Source organism: Cinclus cinclus, chromosome 2 (assembly GCF_963662255.1).
Source record: "Cinclus cinclus chromosome 2, bCinCin1.1, whole genome shotgun sequence".
Taxonomy (NCBI): domain Eukaryota; kingdom Metazoa; phylum Chordata; class Aves; order Passeriformes; family Cinclidae; genus Cinclus; species Cinclus cinclus.
In genome coordinates, this window is record NC_085047.1 from 56,579,755 (window position 1) to 56,604,817 (window position 25,063).

At 40.7% G+C, this 25,063-nt stretch overlaps 1 protein-coding gene across 1 annotated transcript; it reads left to right on the plus strand.

The window, feature by feature from the left end:
• The first annotated feature begins 1,176 nt into the window (after positions 1-1,176).
• On the plus strand, positions 1,177-23,144 carry HTR2A (5-hydroxytryptamine receptor 2A). The gene is made up of 3 exons (XM_062514756.1): positions 1,177-1,764; positions 5,743-5,943; positions 21,901-23,144. Exons 1-3 carry the CDS (start codon positions 1,365-1,367, stop codon positions 22,713-22,715), a joined length of 1,416 nt encoding a protein of 471 aa, XP_062370740.1. The 5' UTR covers positions 1,177-1,364; the 3' UTR covers positions 22,716-23,144.
• Positions 23,145-25,063: the final 1,919 nt, after the last annotated feature.

A 25,063-nucleotide genomic window follows, 5' to 3' on the forward strand; every position in this document is an offset into this window, starting at 1 on the left:
ATCCTGTAAATCCCTGTAATTGCATGCAGCTGTTTGTCAGCCATCCGCTGCAAATTGAAAGCATGCATTGAAAAAGACCCCAAGCAGAGAACTCTGAAATAAACACTGGAAAAGCTGCTGGTTTACCAAAAGGACCCTCTCAGCTCTGCCCTCCCCTGCCCTCCTCTGCTGTCGCTACCTTGCGGTTTATGACATCCAGGGAGTGGGAGGTCTGACAATCCGAACAAGGCAGCAAGGAGGAAATTCCATTCCTGTTGCAATCAGTAATTCCTCCGTGGAGGCTGCTTTCTCGTGAGTGTGTGTGCGCGCTTTCTTTTGTGTCACTTCAAGAAGGGCTCTGATATTATTGTGACTTTAAATATAGCTTGCCCTAGGGCGGGGAAATGCACGAGGAATGAGCCGGCAAGCAGCCCATCTCTCAGAAGAAAACAGCAAGCCTCGCAGCACAGGAGCTGGCTTCACTCAAGTGTGCAGTTTAGAAGTCAAAAAACTATTTGAAATACCATCATTGTGGAGGAGGCTGAAGAAAGAAGACACGGAACTGGCTAAGCACAGTGAAGAATATTGTAAACCAGGGTGCAAAGTGCATCTATTTGCAGTTTGAAAGTGGGCTCTGAAGTGTAATGTAAGTCTTCCTTAAATTGTATTATTTTATATCTAGTATCTAGTTGTTTAATTTCCATTCTGAAGCCATGCTGGGCCGAAAGGTACAATTAGCTAAAAAAATCAGCATGGGGCAGAATGTGTAGTCTCTGATATAAGGCAGAAAATGATTCTGAAATACAGCAGAAGACAGAGACTCTCAGCTGTATTATGGAAGATGCACTATAAATAAGAGCATATTTAATTATTTCAAGAGAAAGATGCTGGATGGAATCACTAACCAACTTCCTTAATAGAGAAGTAAGAGCTTTGCTGTTTAATACGGCAAGCTATTTTAATACTGCTGTGTTTAAAATTGTGTGATTGTGTTACCAATAGCAATAAGATGTAGCTCCAGAGAGGAGTCTTAGTGGTTGCAAAAGTTCTATGTCTTTTATTTCACCAACATTTTTGCTCTCTGAAGCTTCAAGTCCACATTCTGTATCCTACAGCCTCGTTTTACTTTTCAGCTGGATTTTCAATATATGCCTACACTGGACTTCCTATGGAACTGAAAACAAAACATTTCAGTTTTCAGAATAATTCTGGTATGTTTTTCTACATCATACTTAAATACAAAATACTGGCAAAAATACAGTCGACAAAAGATTGTGCAACTTCAACTTCTGGCATGGAGATGTGAGGAATATAATGCCCAATGGTGACAAAGGGTGATAATTTCCTGTTTTTCACAATTTGTCTCTGTGGTTTTGGACATAGCAATGGATATTCTTTGTGATGGAGAGAGCTCTGTGAACCCAACTGCAAACTCTTTCATACAAATAAATCATGAGAGAAGATTCTACAGAAATGTTTATGGAGCTGGAGAAATTAATATATCACATCTCTGCAACTTGACTGTGAACTCTGACAACCTAACCAATCTTTCATGTGAAAGTAACATGAGCCCACCGTGCTGCCCTTCACAGAAAAACTGGCCAGCTTTGCTGACGGTGATAGTAATTGTTTTAACCATTGCTGGAAATATTCTTGTCATCATGGCTGTTTCACTGGAGAAAAAACTACAGAATGCCACTAACTATTTTCTAATGTCACTTGCAATAGCTGATATGCTGCTGGGTTTCCTTGTCATGCCTGTATCCATGTTAACCATACTGTATGGTGAGTATTAGCTGTGTAACCTACTGCATGTATTGATAAGCCTTAAACATTGCATGCAATAACATTTTGTTGTTATTATGATTTCATTCTCTTACCACAGAAAATTGTTATCACCTCATATAAGTTGAAATATATGTCACTGGTTAATGGATGGAACAGGTGAAGTACTTCTCCTACTTTATATTTCCAGCTACAGAAATACAGTCCATATCACTAGTTTATTACTCAGTTGTCAGATGAGTTGTCTCAAAGTGTGCATGGAGATGCTTTGCTCTTTCTACTGCTTTCAGGTTTTTTCCCTGGCTCATAATTTCCATATTCCAAATGAGAATGTAGGGTCCTGCCAGGGTCCTTTGCTCTCCAAATATGCACTGAAACATTAATGACTACTTTTAGATTTAAAGTAGGGAGTTCCCTCGATTATTTTTAATGAAGTGATACAAATGTAAATAATTTTCTTATCACCCACCCTGCTTAGACATCTAATTACTAGCAAATGCTGGAATAAATATTTCAGGAGTTAAGAAATGGAATGGGCATTAATTCTGCCTGTTTAGTAACATTTACAAATGCAAAACTATAATTTCTTAAGAGAAGTTATTTAACTGAATAATGATTCACACTTCATGCCCTTGCAGGTGATTAATAGTAGATCCTTCTCATTTTCATAAAAAATCCTTTGCAGTACAGCTCACACAGGAACAAGCAGCACCCTGTATGTTCAGCACCAATTTTGTCAGGCTGTTACTCTCCCTAAACTTCAGAAATGAGTCTTCCAGTGCTACAACTGTATTGCTACAGTCCAGAAAGAAACTAGACATTGTCAGGAGGAAAGTGAGATTGTTTGGAAAGATTTCTATTAACTTCACTACTTTGGAACTTAAGGTCCAAACATGAGCCTGTGACTTAAGGGAGATTTAATCCAGCAAATTGGAAGTCTATTTTCCGTTTTCAGTATCTCTACCCATATCGCCCCCAGCAGCATTTGCAAACTGCATTTGGCATCAGTGATGGTGCAACACTGTGACTTAGTGTGTGATTATCTTTGGCGGGAGAAACAGCGTGAAACAGAAATTGTCCTATGGGTGAGATTTGAGTCGTGCGTGATTCCCTGAGACAAGCAAGAGGGACTCCTGCTGGCCAGGCTCCGCTGACGAGGGAAGAGACGCCCGAAATCCGTGTGTCGGGAGGGGTTTGGGGGCTGGGGCGCTGGATGCCTTTCCCGCACGGCAGGAATCCGGAGCCCTGTCCCGAGAAAGGCTGTCCCCCCTCCTTGGGCACCTGAAGGCAAAGGCAGGGGCTGTGTTGGCTTTGCCTCCTCTCTCCCTCCTTCTTCCCTTGCAAGACCAGGAATGGAAGCAGCATAATTTAGGGTGAAAAACCATCTGGTGGCACACACTGGTACCAGGAGAAGCATCTTGGTGTGGTGCACCATCACCCTCTGGGACGATCAGTGATAGCACGGAGGGAAACCTTCCCTTCCACAGGAGCATTTTCTTGGCCACCAGTGCTCAGCTTCAGCCACATCACCTACACTGACAGTCTTGATCTCAAACTGGAGGCCCTTGTATACACCTGCTCTGCCAGGACTCCTGCAAGGCTGTGGAGCAAGAGGGCTCCACCACTTCTGCAGCCCCTTGAAGGGCTACGGTGATTGCTTGGCTCAATGGAGAGATTATTTTCTTGAGAGCTTTATATCTACTATGGCCAATCCTGGTTTGGGTGCCCAGTCATGTGCCTGTGCTGGTCTGCACCCTTTGGGCTGGGCAGGGTTCTCCATCCACACAGCAGACCCAGACTCTGCTGGAAAAGGCAGCACCCAGTAAGTCCTGCCAAGGTGGATGTGTCTACAGAGCAGAAAACTTCCTGGAAAATGTTAACTACAGCCTTACTTAAGGGTACACCTTATTGCATCCAGAGTTTTTTCCTCTCATATACTTTCCCTTTCTTGAATCTGTAGTCTCTAAGGAAGTTTATCTGGCAGATGCTGTTTTATCCCTGCCCCATCCTGGTTTATTGCAAAGACGAGAAGTCTAGAAGGGTATGATAAATGTGTTCCCAAGGATCACTGAAGCAAGAGAGCAAGTGTATGTTGTCAAGTGTAAAAATACTTCAACAGTTTTCCCTGTGCAAACTGGCCTGGCCTAACAGAGAGATGCTAGTGGGAAGTCATGCCCCTGAAAGCCAGCCATCACATAACACACCCCAGGGACCAGATTTCCCAACAGAAGACCTGAAAACGTGATAAAATACATCCATAAATGCTGTATGGCTTGTCAGGGACAGCTTGTATTACAGCAACCCAAGAGCACCAACAAATAGGTCTCCTCAGTACTCACTGAGACTAAACGTAATTGGGCACAGAACTACCTCCTCCACCTCTCCTTCCATTCCTGCTGTTGCAAATCTTGTACTGTATCTCCAAAGGAGACAGGCATTCCCCAAAATATGAACATATTCTCACAATATGAACTTTGAGATTGCCCCATGCCACACTATCATGGGCAGCTTGGGTAATACGCTCTAAATTTAATCACTACAAGATAAGGACCCTGATAACTGCAGAACTTGCTCCAAGGAGAGCTATTAGTGGCTTCCTGCAGGAATAGAAGGCTTTTGAATGGGGGTCCTGCAGGGCTCTCCTTAGCCTGGGTCTGCTCAGTATTACTTTGAGCTACATGTATAGTGTGTGAGTGAGAGCACACAAAGCTTTCCAAAAGCACCAAGCTGGGAGAGGTTACAAGCACTCAAAGAGAGAGGATGACAATAATCAACAAGAATCTGGACCCCTGAAGAGAAAGTCTGAAACCAACAAATACCATCCAGTGAGGATAGGTGCAAAGGTAAAGAAGCAAACCAACTTCTGCTGGTGAAATTTGTCCAGGCTTCAAGAGTGCTGAACAAGATCTGGCTGTCAAAATGTATCACTAGCTAAATGTGCTTCACTAGCATGATATTTTCATACTAAAGGCACTTACCATTCCAGGTTGTATCAGTAAAGACATTATCTTCAAGTTCCATGAAGAAATCTTGTATTTCACTTAGCAGTCAGGAGGCCTTTGCGAGAGTACCAAGTCCTGTTTTAGTCTCTGAATGCTAAACAGGATGCAGATAAATTATACAGATTCCATGGCAGAAAAAGAAGAAGGGAAAAAGTTTTAAAAGCATGATCTGTAAGAAAAAGATAAAGTACTAGGCTTTTCTTAGACTGGAAGACAAAAAAAAACCCCACAAAACTAGGTAAGCCATGATAGCCATCTCCCAACAGTTTTGAGAAAGAGAAGTAATCAATTAATCTTCATAGGTAGTGGAAAGAACAAGGAAAAAGTAAGGGCTTAATTTGGAGCATAGAAGCTGTAGGTTAGATATTGGTAAACACTAATGCATTTGCTTTGGACTGCATTCCCTGGAGGACCCTATCAATATTCATTGACAGAGGGAATATCCTTATTTAGGTATGTGGTAGCAGCCTAAAGACAGGTGCGATAAATATCACTGGTAGGCAACAAAATAATTTTTCTTCTTTAGCTTCCATTAAATCCAAAGTTTTTCTTTCAGAAGGCGGCTTTACATATCAGCAGGTGTTGATAATGCAGTAATTACGTAGATAAAAAGTCCTAAAGCAAAACTGAGAACTTGCAGATTTACAATGACAAAATTGCTTCTCTTTTCATAGATTTGCTGCCAAAAATATTTAATCATAGCACCAAGCACTAGCATTACACAAATAGTATTAAAAAGAAAAAACATATGCTGCCTGTAGCCTGGGAAAGAAGCAGAGTTAACCCCAAAACTACAGTTAGAAGGCTGCAAACAAAAATATTTTCTTAAAACAGTGTCAGGCAGCTTCTAAACGTATCACTTACTACTACTTAGTACTTACTACTATAGTCCTAGAAGGATATATGCACTAAGGCACGTGCCACAACAAAAGGTACATGCCACACCTTTAGCTGATGCCAACTTTCTCTTGTGCAGGATACGAATGGCCTCTACCCAGGAAGCTCTGTGCCATTTGGATCTACTTGGACGTGCTCTTCTCCACCGCGTCCATCATGCACCTCTGCGCCATCTCACTGGATCGATACATCGCCATCCGGAACCCCATCCACCACAGCCGCTTTAACTCAAGAACTAAAGCTTTTGCCAAAATAATTGTTGTTTGGACCATATCAGTTGGTAAGTGAGGCAATATTTCAGCATGTAATTGCAGATTTCCAGCTTTTGAGAGGATTTGACATATATACTGCAGTCTAAAGTTTTATTATCTGCCTGCAATATTTTGCTTTCCACAGTCTAAGTGCTGTAATGTATTAATTATGCAATGGAAATCAATGACAATGGGAAATGGAGGAGGACTGAGCAGCACTGAAAGAATATACATCAGTGATAGCATGACTGCATTCAAGTTTATTATACAGATGTGCTGATTTCCCATATTGGTGATCCATCATTACCTAAACATCTGAAAAGAAAATAATACATCAACTGGAAAAAAAGTATTTCCCTGTTTTATGTAAGTCATTTGTTCCCAATTTCTTATTTAGGTAATTCGCTTAGAGATTTTTCTCATGGGCAGATCTTCTCTGCCATCTCGGTGTGTATGGTGGGGAATTTAGGCATCCTATTTAGGAGACAAGAGATACTATGTACAGTGAGAATGAGAGGAGTCTCTCCAGAGGACAGTTTAAAGTTACAGTCTAAAATAGGTGTTGTGAATGGCCCAGTGCACAAATCTCTTTTTGACTGGCAAAACCTAGAGCCTTGAAACTAGGCAGGGAACACTGATCTTTCATTCCCATGGTGGCAGCATGTCCAGAGAAGTCTTATGGCATGAGAATTGGAAGATTTGGTGCCTGGTGCCATCAGGGATTTCCTCACACACCTGGGGTGGAGGTTCTCAAATGCTTTGAAAACATAGTTTTCTTTCAGTGCTTGTGGTTTTGTAGACCCTTGAGCACTGGCAGCTCACTTATTCAGAGGCAGGAAAAACTCATTCTTTTGGCCTAGAAGAGATGTGAGCTGTCAGCAATCAAAGGCAATTAGCTCCTTCCCTGGCTAATACAAATTACTGCAAGTGGTAACAGTGATCCCTTACCACTCTTCCCAGAGGAGGGAAAGGAGATGATGCCTAACATGCTGCCAGCCTGGCACTCTAAATTGTCTCCTGACTTCCCTCTTGATCCCGGCCCACAGTCTGAGAAAAAGCAGTCTAGCATTGTTAGGATTTAAAATAGCTGTATCTTCCACTGCACAGCAAGAAACTGTGGGAGTCTTCACTCAACCTGAGGACAGTTCTGCGTTTTCCACAACCTGATGAGGTTCAGCAACATCTGGCTCTGGGGTGCAGTCAGCTGATCAGATGTAGATGTCTAGCACAGGCCAGGTGAACTCCACCCTAAAACTACCTAGCTCTCAACTCTAAAGGAAACCTATAGCAACTCAGATGTAGATGTCTTCATTTGGTTTAGATAAATCATATCCTGTCTCTTCTACAGTCACATTTTTTAATCCAGTAGAAATCATATTACCTACTCTGTCCAGTTTTTTCAATTTTTGAAACTGGTAAGTACAAGTATTTTCAATACGTTTCTCTATATAGCCTAAATAGTTCCAGCATTCCTTAAAATTGTGCACACTGTGTTTGTCTGCACTTGTGTGGGGTGCCTTGTGCTTAGTGTGTGTGAAATTACTGTCCTTTTTAAACACAAATTCACAGAATTATCAGAATGACCATTCCAGGGGAAAACCAGCCATCCACTTTTCTCAGCATCTTTTCTCAGGCAGAGGCTTACTGACAGAGTGTCTGAATTATCTCACTATTGAAAGGAATCCAGAAAGAAAGTGTTATTTTAGCCCTATTAGTTAGAACATGGTTTATGTCCTGTAGCAGGAGGGTTTATTTCTTTGATAGCTTGATATTTTGTTTCAAAAGTTATGGCTTTTCTTTGCAGTAATAACTAGTAATATATCAATTGTAAAAACACCTTTTCTGCTCTCTGGAGAAACTATTTTCTAACAGTGATGAGATGAGTCAGAGATGTTACTTGTTATTATTATGGCAAGTGATAGCAATGTGTCCTATTTATATAACTCTGAAAAATATGACTCCTTATTTTATTTGAAACCACTCAAGTGTGGCATGAAGAAGGAGAGAGTCCTGCTCTAGTGCAGCTGGATAAGGACAAATGTAAGGGAACAGTGGATGTCAGGAAAATAGGAAGGGTTATAGGATAACTCCATCTCATTCACACATTTCATATCACCAAAACAGTGAGAAGGTTAAATAGGTACAAATTAATGTAGGCAAGTACACTTAGGTGGGCAGGAATGAAGTGGTGCTCAGCTGCTTTCTGGTCTCATGGAAGCAAGGGGCATGGGGAGACCAGCTGAAGGAAGACAGGTCAGTTTCCAGCCTGGCAACAAGCTGTGGCAAATGGGATGTACTCCAGAGGACAGATAAGAAAGCAAACACACAGGAAGACTCTATAAGAAACTGATGAGCGAGTCACTGCCAGGCTGGACTAAGTTTGCACTGTGCTGTATTGCTATATTAATAGAATAAAGAAAAATGCCAGTATTATCAGATCACCCATGCAACCTGCTGTCTGTCAGTCATCAACCCTTATCCTCCTGATCTCCCACCATCCAGCTAAGAATATGTAGAAAACGGGTTTCTGAAGGTGTTTTCTATATCACTTACTAGCAGGAAATGCTTTCTGGACAAACAGGTGCTCCATGTATCATTTACCAGCCTCTAGGCTCTCCGTGCTACTTAGAGTGACAGGGCGATAAATGATTTAACTCTTTGCATTTTCACACAGCTATGGCTGAGAACTCTCACTGGGATGACTGAGGTGAGGATGGTGAGACACTGGCATAGATTGCCCAGAAAAGCTGTGGATGCTCCATCCCTGGAAGTGCTCAGTGCCAGGTTGGATGGGGCTCTGAGCAACCTGGTCTAGTGGAAGGTGTCTCTGTCTGTGGCAGGGGAGTTGGAATGAGATTATCTTGAGGGTCCTTTCCAACCCAAACCATTCTATGATATCTGGCACAAACAGAGCTGGTGTTGGGCACAACACCATAGTGCCTGGTGTGGCTACCATCTCACTTACAGATACAGATCCAAGGTTTTGCTCTCCAACCTCACTCAGATAGACACCCTTTGACTTCCCCATGTTCCTACAGTTTGCAGCTGAGCTGGTGACCTGTGCACTCTCGTGAAGTATGAGATGGAGAGTAAAACGCAAGAGAAAGACAGGAAAGATGTTATGTTCCCCTTTGCAGAGGTTCATTTTAGCAGAGGAAGAGGGAGGAAACAGCCAACAGTCGTGTGTTGGCAGCACATTCACTCAGTTCCTGTGATTGAACATGCAAACAGCTCAGGCTGAACTGAACAGCACTGATGGGCATACAAGGCTCTCAGATGCTGCCTTCTACCACCATCAATGTGGAAACAATCTGCTTAATCCTACCACTTGTCTTTCAACCTTCTGTCTTTCAACCCATTATTCTTCTACAAGAGGACCTTTCTTCTATTGCCATTAGAATTTAATTTCACTAATAGCCTTTGACAAAAAGTACTGTCAGGGATTTCTGGAAATCCAGGAACATTATATCAGCTGGATTCCCCTTATCCACTGCTCACTGACTCCTGCAAATACTTCTAGCTAATTTGCGGGGCCTGAAGAAGCTCTTGTAGTGCTTCACAACCCACCTAGATTATAACTTCTAGTGTACCCAACTAATCACACTTTTGTTCACTAAATTTGTATTTTTTTCCTTTTATTCACTAAATACACAAATACATTCAGTCGGTTTTAACTGGAGGCAATCTGTGATCTTCCTTCCATTGGCTTCAGTGATATATAAAGCATTTACAAAACAGCAGATAAAAGCACAGATAGTTTCATTTACTTGACTTCTGAAATCTTGATTTTCTCAGTTTAAAAAAAAAAAGTAAATTGTGCTAATATTTGTTTTTGAATTTAGTGGAAGAAGAGCATTTAGCCAGAAGCCTTTGTTTCACTAGACCATGTAATGCCACAGGCAATTGGTTTAAAGAGATTCTAATTACTGTAACGGATTCTAATTGTGTCTTTAATTCTTAAATCATCCAGTATGCACAGTGGCTACATAATTAGATTATTTGTAGTTGTTGAAGGCAAAAGCTCATTAAACCCTCAAAATTATTCCATTTGTTTTAAAGCACAGAGGTCATTATTGAGAACAGGTGTAAAAAGCCAAGGGATTTCCCCCTGTTGGAAAAAAGTAGAATTTTGAATAGAACAGGAATCTATAGAATTGCAAATAGAGCCTATACTTAAAAATACATGTCAAATACCTTTGAGTCCTAAATGGGCCTACCAAATGCATTGCTCTGCAAGAGGCCAACAGTGCATCATTCCCTCCTTGAAAGGGTAACATAAGAGAATTACAGGCATGAATGTTAAGTCCTTATATATACAGGCCTCAATTCTTTTTTTCCCTCTATTCCTCTGTTAATGGTCTAAGTAATGTGAAGTCTGATGAAGCTCAAGAACTCTGAGTTTTCTCTTATCATTTCTCACTCAGCCTACACATCTGTTCACTGCCTTCAGGCAATCTCTGCACTCCCCAGTCACTAACAGCTTAGATTTATTCAGTACTTTTCATACAGAAAAAAAAGCCCAACATGGATCTGGATGAAGTTGGTAAAATACTTCCCACCACGTAACTCTAAAATTTTGCCATTGCTTTTGAGGCTTTGAAAATGAGAAATGCTGTAGCATGTGAAGCAACATTGTCCAAAATCCAGGGTGAAGTTAGCTCCAGGTGTATGAATCCAGCCCAGTGCAACTGAGCCCCCAGCAAATTTTGCAGTGTGACATTTTATGCTGACACAGAGGCTTACACCTCCTTCACAGGCAGCCTGCAATTTCTGTGCATGACTTCTTACTGCCTTACAGCTTATGAAGGGCCAGGCAAGCAGCAGGGACTGGGAGAGTTCAACTACCAGTGCCTCTGGATTGTTTTGCTGACAGCTTTGGGCTCCTTAGGCTCAGTCTTCTTTCTGTCAAGGACAGCTTTCATTTGAAAATCCCTTTACAGTTTTCAAAAGGATCAAACAGCAGGTTGGGAATTCCTGCCATGAATCCTCTACACATCCATTTCTTCCAGGTGACATAATTTGCCATTTAAATCAAGTCTAATTTACAGATGCTTTGGCATAGGAAGAGATAATTTGTTAAAACATGGAATATACTGCCAAGATAAACAAAATTGCAAATAATTACACACTGAACTGTACTCTGGCAATATAGATTTAAAGGTCAGCACCTAAATTTGGAGGTGCTGGAGCTAAACTTAAAATATCTACTACACTACCCTCTTTCCCATCTAGTCATCTACTCTGCTTCCATTTCTTCTTTTGAAGACTTTGACCTTTTGATTTTGCATTCCTAGAAGTTTTTTATCATAATTTTCCTAGGGAACATTTCTTTTATCATAGTCTTGAAACCATCTCCCAGAGAGTGAACATACTATTTGCTCACTCCAGATGCAGAATCTCAGGAGCACACATTGTAGGTTTTGTGTTTGAGCAACCCTGGGACCTTCCCCAACTGTGGATGTAGATGATGCCATAAAAACAAAATGAAGTTGTAAAAAATTGTTGCACAACATACAGAGGAATTTACATCAATTATAATGAAGGAAGTTGGCATGAAATTTCATTAATAAAGTATTAGATCTTCAGAAACATCTCAGAAATAGAATCTTAATTGTATTTTTTCATAGTGATACAATGTATGAGGCTTCATTGCCATACTAATGACTCCTACAGTAAGAACTAATGAGAACAAGCCCTTCATGTACAGGTTATCTCAGGGGAAGATAATGTTCAGTTCCATGAAAAAGGAATATGCAGTGCTGTGATGAGCATTTCTGAGTTGACTAGCACATGTATTCTAGTCATGAGGCATTACTTAAGATGGTTCTGAGAAAGACACATAAATATTCTATTAACTTTGATGTAAATTATCCCCATATTTCCCATGTGACAGAACCCTTTAATTGATTTGTTCTCCCCAGAAGAGTGAACACATCCACCAGACCATCAGCTTACTACATGTACCTCCCTCCCATAACTGTGAAGGTTTAAAAACCTTGCATTTTGAACTTGTATGTGTTTGTTCACCTGACAAGGAGTGTTACTAACATTATACTTTTCTTTACGGGGAAAAAAAAATGCTTAAAAGAATAGTAATGATTGAACTGCTTTCTAAATTCTCCAAAATTGGAAACACAAAGATAAAGAAATGAGGTACAGGCATGTGTCCATAGGGACACATTTGCAAACCAAAGACACTGAGTAGCCCAGCATTCATCAGTATGGGGAAGAATATATTATACCAGTAAATATGTGTCATCAAAGGAAGAATAATTATTATGTATATATTTACCACGTTCTTTGGGTAATTACATCAGGATGAGATGAAGGGTTTTGCCTATGAAAAAGGAATATGCTCATTTTGTAAGCACTCCTTTTGCAAGAAGCAATCTGCTTTTCAGCTGAAAAAAGGAATGAGAGGTAGTCATGACCCTATTGTGTGGCATTTGTTTTGGCTTTAGTTTTATTTTTAAAGGCAAGTTATAAACAGTAGAGCTGTATTTTTCATAGAAAAGAACCTGCTCAGTCAAGGTGCTGATGAAAGAATTAGTTGCCTTTTTTAAAAAAAACTTGTCTTTTTCTCAAAGACCATAAGGACCATGTTCTTCTTCCTCTTGAAGCTACCAGCAAAGAAGCATCAAGTTCAATAGGACCAGGCCAGTCCTATTATGAGGTTTTTTGAATTAATAAGTAACTGTTGGTGGGTGCCAATATGACCTCTAATCAGCCAGTCTCTCTTTGTAGGGTATGTCAGAGTAAATGGAATATTTTAAGAAAAAAGGCAGCATCTCTAGCCAGAGGAGCTGGATTTCTGCATAGAAAATGCCACACGCAACACAAACGAGGACAAAAGAAGTGTACGAGGAATTATGTTTGGATTCATAAATTCTGTTGTCTGTATTCTGTGACTGCATTTAATCACCTTCTAAATTAAAAATGACACTGTTTAAATAGCACTATGTTGGATAAAAGAAAATGTCAAGAGAAAATTTCATTAATTTTAAAATTATACAGAACAATATCACAAGTTCCTTTATTTATTATATTTGACTAAAGCCAGATGTTGTGTTTTATGACGTTAAGAAATGTTCATGTATCACAGAATTCTTCAAAATTAAAGCCTTATATTTATCTTTATCAACAGGAACATTGCAAACTATGGGACACTCAGGCTGCACTTAACTTTCCCCACACATTACCTAGCCTGTGCCATTGGCATTCCTTCCAAGCAGAAGCCCAGCTAAAAAAAGTCAGGGGTTTTGTCAGAACTGCAACAACACATTCCTAATTACCTGAGACAAATTTATAAACAACTGTAAGGTGATTTTACCTATGATGTCCTCCAGGGTCATTGATGGAAGATAGCTTGTTGAGCACCTGTGATGTCCTGAATGCAATCTGTAGCATTGTGATAAAGGCTTTCTTTTCTGCCTGATCAAAATTGGAATCTGTGTATTTCACAGTATTCAATCCTGCCTTTATGTTGGAAATAAATCACACCCACTGGGAAGACTTATTCCCTTTTGGCAGAACATAGCACTTGTTACGACTTTTTGTATTTGGTCTGAGTTCTGAAATGTCAAATTGACCACTATTGCCAGGATCACAGACTGAGCTGAACTGTGAGTATCCTGAGAGAAAAACTGTGTGATTTTAGGTCCCAGGCACACTGAGTGAGCAGTGTAAATTTCCCCTCACAAGCACAGAAGTAGTCAGAAGTTTTAGACTGAAAGTTCCCCAGTTAAATCCAGCCCTGCCTTGCATACTACTGCAGGACATGAGGAGGTCACTCATGCATTTCTTGTTGCAAGGACAGTTCATGTATTTATTTTTCATTTTCAGGGTGCTTTGTGACATCTAACAGAAATATAATCCTAGAGATCATGCTGTAGCACCCACATAGATACCAGTATATGGGAAACATGGGTAAATGTGACTGGTCTAACCCAGTCAGACAGGGTGAAGGGCATTAGCTGCAGGGTGGACAGCAAAAGCACAGAATCCTGACTCATCATCTTCAGACCTGTGCAGGTCTCTAAGGTGCTTCTCATTCTGTTTTTCCTTCCAAATTATTCATGGCATCAGAACATTTATCCCAATAACTGCAGCCACTGCTGCAGTCTCCTTGTGTTACTAGTAACAAGCTGACAATTTGCTTATTGAGAAGCTTCTGCAAGCAACCAACCACAAAAGGAGGCATGGAGAAACAAGTGGGACATGGTCTGAGGTCTAGAAAATTCAAAAGAATTACGTTTTTGTTATTTCTGCCCTTCAGATGGAGTGTGCAATTATTGTAAAATACTACTACTACTACTACTACTAATACTATTAATAATAATAATAATAATTCTAAAATTTATCTGATAGCTACATTCAGCCTCCTTTTAAACTACATAATGAGGCCAAGTAGCAGTGCTGAAGAAGTCCTAGAAATACTAACAGAAATCTCTATTCAGTTCAGGAGAAGATTAGGGCAGAGTTACGTAAATTATTCGCATTCAACAAATCACACCATGTAATAATTAAAAGACAGAGATATAAAAACTGGGATATTACAAAATCTTGTCACTTAGACGGCTCTAGGAGGCATCACATTATTTGCTTATGGTAGTGAAATATCTAAGATCTTTCCATAATTTCTATCTTACTTCTGCTATAAATATTTTTAAAAGTATTACTGTGCATGTAGCATATACAGCACATATAAATTAGCTCCAAGGATCCTTTAGGAGCTTCATAGCTAAAAAGACAAACTGATAATATCTGATCTAGGAAGACCCTGTTAAAAAGGTATGTTATTTCTTTCTTCTCAAAGCACTATAATCCCCAAATCTTCTCTCCTAGGGGCCTGAACAGTGAACACTGTGAGGCCATCTGACATGGAATACAGAAAGGTCATATACTAAACAGAGGAGGCATCATAGGTGGCTGGAATTGATCCTACACAAGGCTCTTTTCTTCTGCAAATTAACATATTTACCTAGACCAGTGCCAACTATGAATTTGTAACTTCTTTTGAGTAGAAATTAAACTGTTGCTGCCGGGAGGTTAAAAACACCAATGCAATATAAACAACATTAACAGAGACGCAGAAAGCAAAAGGGTGTTTGACCTACTCTGCTGCATCTTGATGAGCCACAGAAGCAGCAGCCTTAAATAGAAGGAGAACCTTGTCCCTCTGTGCAAAGATAGGCTGGAGACCTGTGGAACCCCTTGCAAATTTTCAGACTAAATGTTAAGCTCTTTATTGTAAGGCCAGTCACTTTTCATCACTTCTAATCACCATGAATGAAGGGGTTATACAGTTGTCATTAGCCTACGCCCCCTGGAGAAGCACATCAAGCCCAGCTCCCTTCCAGCTTTCAAATGGCAGCAGAATTGTAGCTGCTGCCCATCTTGGACTTGGGCTCCACTCAGACAGCATCCCTCAGGCAAGTTGCTTCCTCACCTTTCTTTATTTCCAGCTGTTTGATAAGTGTAGACTTCTGTATGCCCTTTTCTGACTGGGTAACCATCTTGGAGAGATAACAACTTCTCTCAACTGGAGACCTCTGTGAGAAGCCAAAAACACCTTGGAAGAAGCCTCTGTCCAAATAAAAAATAATGTCATTAGTTGGAAATCAAAGATTATACTGGGGAATAATCTCCACTGGAAACTGCAATGCAAAAATATAGCATAGTATTTGTATCTTCCTTAAATACTCAGCCTGAAAAATGCAACAAGAAAATTAGAAGAACCGGAGTGTACACAAATCCTGCAGCATAACTAACAGAGAGAATTTCAGGAGTGCATAGACAGGAAAAGCACTTAAAGCCAGAAGCAAAAAAACTGTTTCCTACTGTTGGATTCTTGCTGCCTTTAGGAAATAAGGCTGTGTGCACATTTTGAGGATTTTATCAAAGCAGAAAGCAACTCCAGTGGCTTCCTTCCTCATAACTCAGCTCACTCTGAAGCCCAGGGTGTCTAAACAGCCAGGTCAAAAAGGGGCACCTGTCCTTCATTTCCTGCACTGTCCTCCCTGTAATTCTCCTCTAATCCTGTTAATAGTTATTTTATTATCACACTTCTACAAATTAATTTGAAGATGCATATCTCTGTTCTTGTTAAGAAAGAGGCTTCGGGACTGAGGACATAAATGAGAAACAAATTAGGAAACTCAGATTTCTCTGCTTCTTCTTCTTTTCTAAAGTGAAATAGATAATTTATGGTATAAATTATAATTTACCATATTCTTTTCACATAGCAATAATTGAATCTATCTCCTGCTAGGCTAAATAATATGTTTCCTTAGAGTTTTTCTGAGCTGTCAAGAACAAAGCCATTTCAAAATTAATAGAATAATCCAACTGTTACCTTGCACCCCCTCTATGCGACATTAAATTTGTTTTCCTTTCTCTTGTATTATATAGAACATGCGGGATCAAATAAATAACATGTGTTCCAAGGGAAAGATACAGAAAACCAGCTCCATGTGTACCCTTGAATAAAAAACTAAATTTGGTCTATCAGCAGTTATAAGGAAAATGCCTGGACCCACTCTGATTTCATTCCTGTGAGTACAGCCTCTTGGGATGCAGAAAGGAGACAACGCTCCCCCATCACTGTGACTCACTTAGCTCTTGAGGAAATCCATCTGAAAACAAATATTATGTGGGGATTTGTGAGAGAAAGCTCCTCATCTGCTTCTGCCTCCGCCAACACATGTACCTACCACCAGGGAAAAATTCTGTGCTGGTCTCACATGTGAGAATTTCTAGCCCAGACTTTGGGGACACTGTCACGCTGACTAGGGAAGGTGGAAGATTTTTAACATTCCTGCTAACTAGAGGCAGCCTCAGATGGTGATTCCCAAACCACACAGAGGTTTTCAACATCCCCTCTTCCCAGGTGGAAATTTCTGCTTCTGCACTGCTGCTCATCAGCAACCTGCATACATTGGAGGTATGGCTGGCACTACTCCGGCAGCAACAACGTTATCACAGCTAAGGGTTTTTCATGACTGGAAAGAAGCCAGTGAGGGAATAATATTTTCAGGTGCATGCAGAGAGCAGCTAAGTGTTTGCAGGTCTGGGGAAACAATGATGTAATGACAAAGCAATGAAATGTAGTGATGTAACAACCATAATGGTGAGTGTCAAAAGCCAAGCAGAGACATGAAGGCAGACTGAGCAGCACTCTGTGGATGTTTAAGTGAGGGTAACTGTTGCTAAACTCCACCTCCTCATATGAGATACAGGCACATTGTCATCCTTGATACTCAGAGAAGGACATGGTCTATGGTCCCCCTGCCACAAGTGGGTCACAGTGGTTTGTGTTCCTTGACGAAACATCCACACAGGGCATCATGGTAGCCCAAAGGAATAAATATTCTTTTGTGTGGTTAATTAAGTAAAAAATACTGAAAATAATATGATGGCAGGGTGCAACAAGGAGACTTTTACACAACATGAAGCTAAGAGTATGCATTGCATGCCTTGGGATGTAGCAGGTGAGTTATACATGGATATCTGTTTGCTGTTTGAATATGTAGATGTACCAACAGAGGTATTTTCTGAGTACAAATAGGCACCAGATACCTGGGCTTTTCTAAAGAGATTAGACAATATGGCCACATTACCTGCTTGAAGGAAACACTGGCCTTCTCAAGCAGCAATCTTTTCAGAGGTTCCCAGAGTCACATCACATCTTTGTGCAGTGGCCTGTGAGCTGGCCCATGACCCAGTATGTCTGAATCAATGTGACTGCTAAAACCTGAGACAGGGAGAGTTTTTTGTATTTCATGAGAAGGTGAACAAAGGTGCCAAAGTTTTTGAGAAACTGTAATGACATTTCTAAAAGGTAGTTCCTAACCCTTGGACGTTTCTTAAGGCACAGAATAATGCCCTTTTGTATTAAACAAAATTGAAATGGATATATGCAAGGTGAAAGCATGTGACTGACAGCTTCTGCTTCAAGGAGACTTCACTGAAAGAAACTTGACCTTATAAATTCACTTCTCCCTCCTTGCCTTCAACCCTAGTAACCCAAGTGTGCCACCTACACGCACATTGTAAATTATGGCTTTGATTCATTGATAGTCTCAGCAGCTCAAGGCAGCTGCACACCCAGTTTACCTGTCCAGTTAAAGTGGTTTTACAGCTGCTGTATACTTCTGAAGCCAGCAATGTGTACCACTATATCAACCTTTGTCAGTTTCACCAGGCTTTTTGAGAAAACAAAAAGCATGCCATTGCTTTACTTCTTAACCTTTGGTGTTTTCAAGAGCCTTTTGTCATTCTGAAACTGTGCCAAAATTCTTGAGGTTTAATGCAGAACTTATTACTCATCTTTATTGTTTGGGATCTGATGTGTGGTTTATTAAAATTCACAGTTTGTAACAGCTGTGTGTGTATAAATCAAACCATATAAAAAAACCACCTTGTACCAAAGGAGCATAATATTTAGGGCTTGTTCACCAGGGAAAATGTTCTAAATGGGAATGTCAACTGGAAACAGAGTGGCTAATGTACCTTCAGTGCTTGAATGGATGCTCCTATTCTGTGCTGAATGCTCCCTTGTGCCTCAGTTTAGTTATTTTGAAAGCCAAAGAAGATAAACCATAAAAAAGCCCTCAAGGGATACCAAGATTTTTCCAGACTGACCTTGAGCTAGTGGGAGCATGGAATGGGCAGCGTGTGGAATAGCTGCTCTGTTCCAGCCCTTCCAGGTTGTTTCCTCCAGATCTACTGTTGGCACATGCTTCACTTCCCGAACACCTGTTTGTCCCTACCTGGTAGCTCTGCATGATCCTTTCTTGTGAAGCTGATTTTTCTTCTTATGACGTTTGAATGCACAGGCACCATCTGTGTCTTCTTAAACATCCAGTCACCAAGAGCAGGGAGCTGGAAAGCAAGGACAAGTAAACCAGCGAGTATACCTCTGAATCATCCAGGTGAAACAGATCATTCATATTCAACATTTAAAGAATTAATTCAGTCAGTTGCAATAATGCCAGTGCAACTTTAGACCAAGACTTTTTGTTATGGGTTACAGCACAAACTTGATCTTGACCAAACATGACATGTGGGTGATACTCTTGGCCATATGTGATGATTCCTAAAAATCCCATCAAAACAGTGAATGTGAGTTGCACATGCAAGCTCCTTTACTGACAGTTTAAATATGGCTGCCTTGGAATTTGGTCCCTGTGTCCTCATGGAATTTGCCGTACTTACACTTCAGAAGTCAGCTGTTGAGGGGGGGACAAACCCTGTTCCTTTCAGGAGGGAAACAGTAAATTTAGTTCCTGTAGAGATATGGAAAGAGAAAAGTGGGCTGGACATTAACATTTTCCATGCAGGAATGCTACAATATCATTTGGGGGATGCCCTGCATCAACTGAACTGGGGTTACGCAAAAAGCAGTTCACAGCTGTCAGTGTTCTCTACCACCAAAGTGTGGTATCTCTGCTGTTTTCAAACTGTATACAGCCCACTTCCCTGTGGCTGTAGGGGAAAGATGCCTTGAATGGTCACTCAGAAAAACTTACGTGAATACAGTGCCAGCTACAGCTCTGTTGGTACAGTATTTTTGTGCTTATTAAAGGAATGGCAAAGAAATGCAGGAACTTCTGCTACACGCTGAAGCCTATTTCCATTTTTTAAGTCAGAAATCTGGATTTAGATGCCAGCCTCTAGAAGCTGCTAAGAACGAAACAAAGCATTTGGGGAATTGCTCCCCTTGTTTCAGGTGAGAAGTTGTAACAGACTTTGGCCCTTTACTTGAAAAAGAGTGCAAATTATGCTAAAACTTTCCTCTTTTTAGTGCTTCTGCCTCTGCTCCCATGCCTCCTCAAGCATCTGAACCATTAGGTAGTAATGAAAAGCATCTTTTTACTCTGTCAATACCATTGTTTATTTTATCTCTGCAGCTCACAGTAGGTCTTTGAATTAAATGGAAAAACAGCCTTGCTGTTATCAGCACAGGGCAGAAGCAGATGGGAAACTTGTGGTATTGCTCTGACTAATGCTGTGTCTTCATGCAGCTGGAGTATGATGCTGGGAGGTGCTGGATGCCTTCAGCACCCCTTCAACTCATCTGAAAAATGAAAACTAACTTCAAAGCATTCCTCATTTCCCTGGAGTTTTCAGCACCCCAGATTACTCAGTCATAGCTGGACAGTCTGGCTTCTGATGGTGACCTCTTCCTCTGTGTTTTCACTGAGATAGACTAGGACCTTTTTAGCCAGTAGCTAAAAACACTGGAGGTTTCTGTCAGCTCAGCTCAGGAGCTGCCACACACTGCAAGAGTTTGCATCTCACTCACTGGCTTCTCTTAGCTCAAGTTCAAGCATTTAGAGCTTGTGCAGGAGAAACTGAAAGGGTAATACCATAGGCTCTCCACCAGCTTCTGCCCTGGTCAGATAAGAGCAGCACTTTTCTAAAGTGGCCTGAGGCAATGCCATGACTCAGTTCAAAACTGCAAAGACAAAATAAGCTACAGTGTTCCTAGAAAAAAAAAAGATCTTTGTAGAAGCTCCAGAAGAACAAAAAGAATGAAGCATTTGAACAGAATCTAATATTATTATTACTGTGATTATTATTTTTGGGTGTTGAGCCTGTACTCCACAGCCTTCCTCTAGAACTGGAGCTGTTATGGTGGGAGCTGGATATGAGCAAAGTGAAGAGAAAGGCTATGGTTTTAAAGGGCTCCCAGCTTAAGCAGCAGAGGGGGAAGAAGGGAAAGAGACAGAGGAAGGTACCACTGAAATGCAGATATTTTAGGACTCCTCTGTGAACCAGTAAGGACAATCCTGGGCATCCATTGAACAAAGTAGAGCACAGCATCCTCATATCATAAGCAATTCTTCCCTAGTCAATGTTTTTATGTTTCATAAACCAAATACAGCAAATGGAATTTCTGTTCCAAAATGCAAACGGGACTGAAGCTCCCAGGAGCTCACAGGAGTCAGATTCCTCAGTGCTTTTATCCAAACAGGGTTGCATTATCACCCCCTGCTTCACTCCACTTCTGCTATCTTCACAGCACGTCTTCTCTTTCATTGTCTGAACACTGTCTCTCTTGGAGAGACAGCATCCATTTGGAGGGGAAGTGACAAATGCTGAAAAACCCCCAAAACCAACAACCTAAGAAACAGCTGCTGTTTGATTTTACCCAGACTCTAGCAGCATTTGCAGAAATTCCTGAGGAAATGGCTGAGTAGGCTTGAAACAGACAGAGCAGTCCAAGGAGAATGGACTTTGTCACTTGTCTTGCCATTCATGACAAGACAAGGACACATGCTCCAGGGGAAGACAAATTTTGCATGGCTGTGCACACAGAAGGCAACCTCTAGCATCTGGAAATACAGTGAAAGGGCTTTTGCAGTCCTGCAGGATAAACTACATCTCAGGCTGCCTCATATCAGTGTCTCTAAGTGCTCAATTTGTTCCCATTGTTCATCTGGCCATTGCCACATGGGAAGCTGGGTTTTGTTTACAGTCAACATATTTAGCCCATGTTGACCATATGGAGATTACAGCAAGAAAAGAGAAAGATACAATGAAAGATTGCTCTTAGACCTATGACTTAAAATTATCTTTCCTCCTAAAATCAGTATTTCCCAGCCTATTTAGAACCCAGAACACTTTTAATCCTCTAATGAAAAGCAGCCCAAGATCACTCTTACGCCACTCCAGAAAAGAAATACGTAGTGTCATCTTAGTCATAGTACATAAAATCCTTTGCCAAGGTGGCAGGGACCAAGGAGTAAGTCTGGAGATCATTACAAGGGGCCCAAGATCCAAAACCATGCTTTTCTGACTACCATGTGTTCATAGGATAATTGGAAGGAAATAAATGTTTTCTACCTGTGGCAGAGGTAATGTTTATATGATCACCTCAGCCACAGGTAGAACACAGGTAGAAGTTTATTTGTGTTTTCTTGGAGGCTGGAAGTGCTTTTCATTGTTGTTTTTGACCTCTCCTTTTTCTCATCCACCTTCAGGTATCTCCATGCCTATACCTGTCTTTGGACTACAAGATGACTCCAAAGTATTTAAGAAAGACATTTTTAAGAAAGACGTCTGCTTACTCGCAGATGAAAATTTTGTTCTAGTAGGCTCTTTTGTGGCATTCTTCATCCCTCTAACCATCATGGTAGTCACTTACTTTTTAACTATCAAGTCACTGCAGAAGGAAGCTATGCTATGTGTGAATGACATTGGCCCTAAGACCAAGTTTGCCTCATTCAGCTTCCTCCCTCAGAGTTCCCTGTCCTCAGAGAAACTCTTTCAGCGCTCCTTGAACAGAGATACAGGGACTCCAGGGAGGAGAACCATGCAATCCATCAGCAATGAGCAGAAGGCTTCCAAGGTCCTTGGCATCGTCTTCTTTCTGTTTGTTGTGATGTGGTGCCCATTTTTCATCACCAATGTGATGGCTGTTATTTGCAAGGAGTCATGCAAAGAAGAGGTCATTGGAGGACTTCTTAACATATTTGTTTGGATTGGCTACCTTTCTTCGGCTGTCAACCCACTCGTATATACGCTGTTCAACAAAACCTACCGCTCAGCTTTCTCTCGCTACATCCAGTGTCGCTACAAGGAGGAGAAGAAACCTTTCCAGCTGATTTTAGTGAACACTATCCCAGCACTTGCATATGACTCCAGCCAGCTCCAGCTAGCACAAATGAAGAGTTTGAAAAAAGAGGCGAAAATTATGGCTAAGGATTACTCAACGGTCACGATAGGAACACATCGTTTAGATGGTACCTCCAAGGGAAGTATCGGCCCAGGGAATGAAAAGGTTAGCGGTGTGTGATGGTCAGCAGCTGCCATGACAACCACCTTCTGTGCACTGAAAATTTCACCTGCTGTGAGAAGCTCTGGTAGCTTAGGAAAATCAGCTGTGCTCAAGAGACCTTCCAACAACATCATATACTCCTCACATTATCCTGTGGATGAAAAGCAGGGTTGAAAGGGTATCAAATGTGCAATTTTTTTCCATACAGTACTTTGGCTGTTTTAAGCACAGGCTTTATTAAACTTATTTTTTTAATATTCTAAAGGATATATTTCTTAAAGAAAAAAATGCAATTTCTGGTATTATAATATGGGCTGTGAAGAAACCCACGCCTTTCTTTTCTCTTTGCAAATGAAAGCTAAGCTGTCCTTTGATGTTCTTGCAGAGTATGCTCCAGCTAGTTTGTCTTGCTACAATTGAGTTTTGTTATCATTAACTGAATGAGCACTTTACAGAATTTTAAATAAAATGATGGTTCATTTGCTAATATATATTTAAAATAAATCCTAAACTATTAAACAAAATCTATTCAAACTGCTATAGATTAATTATATGGACATTTTGTTAACTGTTTTTATGCTATTTTTTTTCCTCAGTAACCATCCTGAAATGCCCCTGGGCCTTTCTGCCATTTCTTCTGTATTTCAAATAAGCAATCTTCAAAGGTAAATTATACTTGAATAATCCTCTGTTCCCACCACCACCTGTAATCTTTATTTCAGGACTTGTAGTTTATTTGCATTCAAAAATTTCACGTGTTCATCTTAAAAATTGAAAATAATGTTTTCAAAATTATTAATCTTAATTCCCTGCTCTTCCCACTACCTACTAGTGTTGTCAGGGAGGTGAAGTGAGAGAACAGTGGAAAACCAGGCACAACATTGCTAAATAATTTCAGCATCACTTCCAGATTCACGACTTTGTTCAATTCCAAAAAAGTCTGATTTAAATAATGTCAGAGGAAGCTTTGCATGAGAAAAAGCTTTGCTTTTCTCTTTGGTTAAAAAAGGCCATTATGAAGAATGTTCTAGTTTCAGTTTAGGGCTTGTAAAGCCAGAATTATTGGAAAACTGTTAGTCGCTATAAATTGTTTTCCCTTGTTTCACTGTATTGCTGTTAAGGCAGATTGCTCAGGAATGGTCAGAAGATTGCACTACTAGGATTCAGCCTTAATGAAATATGTATGGGCAAATGGGGTTCACTTGAAAAATAACAGGACCTGTAAGCAACACTGCATTTCACCTGCAAAGATCCAAGGGCAGAATACATTGCATAAAGAACATAAAACACATTGCTTGACAGACATGCCTAGTCATGAAACTTTTTTTTTCAGGCATCATAGCCAATGTGACTGAGGCCAGTGGGACTTTGCTATCCTATCATTTGATTAATTCCATTAATTTTGCAGCCATAATCTCATCAGAACCAGGATGAATTCCAGTTTCTCTGGAAAAAACATTGCCCACCCAGAAGCAAAATCCCAATACTTTCACCTGTCCTTCTATTGAAGTTGTTCAGTTTTTACAGAGCAATTAAATTTCCACTAAGTCAAAGAAGGAGAGAGACAGAGAGAAACTGAACCTTATTCTAGCCTACCAGGTGGGAATCTTGGAAGAAGGCAGCATTTAGCTTAACATACTGATCTGTGGCAGACAAGGGTTTAAAGTTGGCTGGGTATTTGACTGACTTCCAAGAAGCTGGTTTATTGTCATATATACAGTATAACTAAATCTGCTAGTTTTATGAGCCCTTTCCTCTGACATGGGATAAGTAGGAGCCGCTGTGCACCGGTCACACAGAACCTCTGCATGCACATCATGACACTGACTCACCCCACAGACCTCAGCCTCCATGTCTGGGACAAAGTGTCATGCTCTAAACCCATTTGCAGTGATGATGCCATGCATGTCATCTTCTTCTGATGATGACATCACTTCGCTGACATTCATGGTTTTCCTCCCAAATCTGGTAATTTAGGATGAACTGATAAATCAAGTGGAATAAATGCAGTGCTCACCAGGTGCTTTATATGGTCTCTCTGTCTCTGGGCACATTTGATTACCACAGTCAAACTGAACAGCTTCAGCAGAAGCAAAAATGAACTCACTGCTCCTACCTCTCCATGTATACATCCTACTCCTGTACAGCATTGTGTGAAGGGTGTCACACTGGCAAAGAAAGGATTCCAGGGGGATTATGCTAAATGCAGCTGAGCATGAGGACTACTACAGTAGTAGGTGGGAGCAGTGACTTTCCACTGTTTCCTGTCAAATTTGATATTGACCCTAAAACTGCTACTTTGAACTAAGGACAATACCCATCTTGTATCCCACAGATGTCTCCACTCTACAACTGGTTGGTTTTGA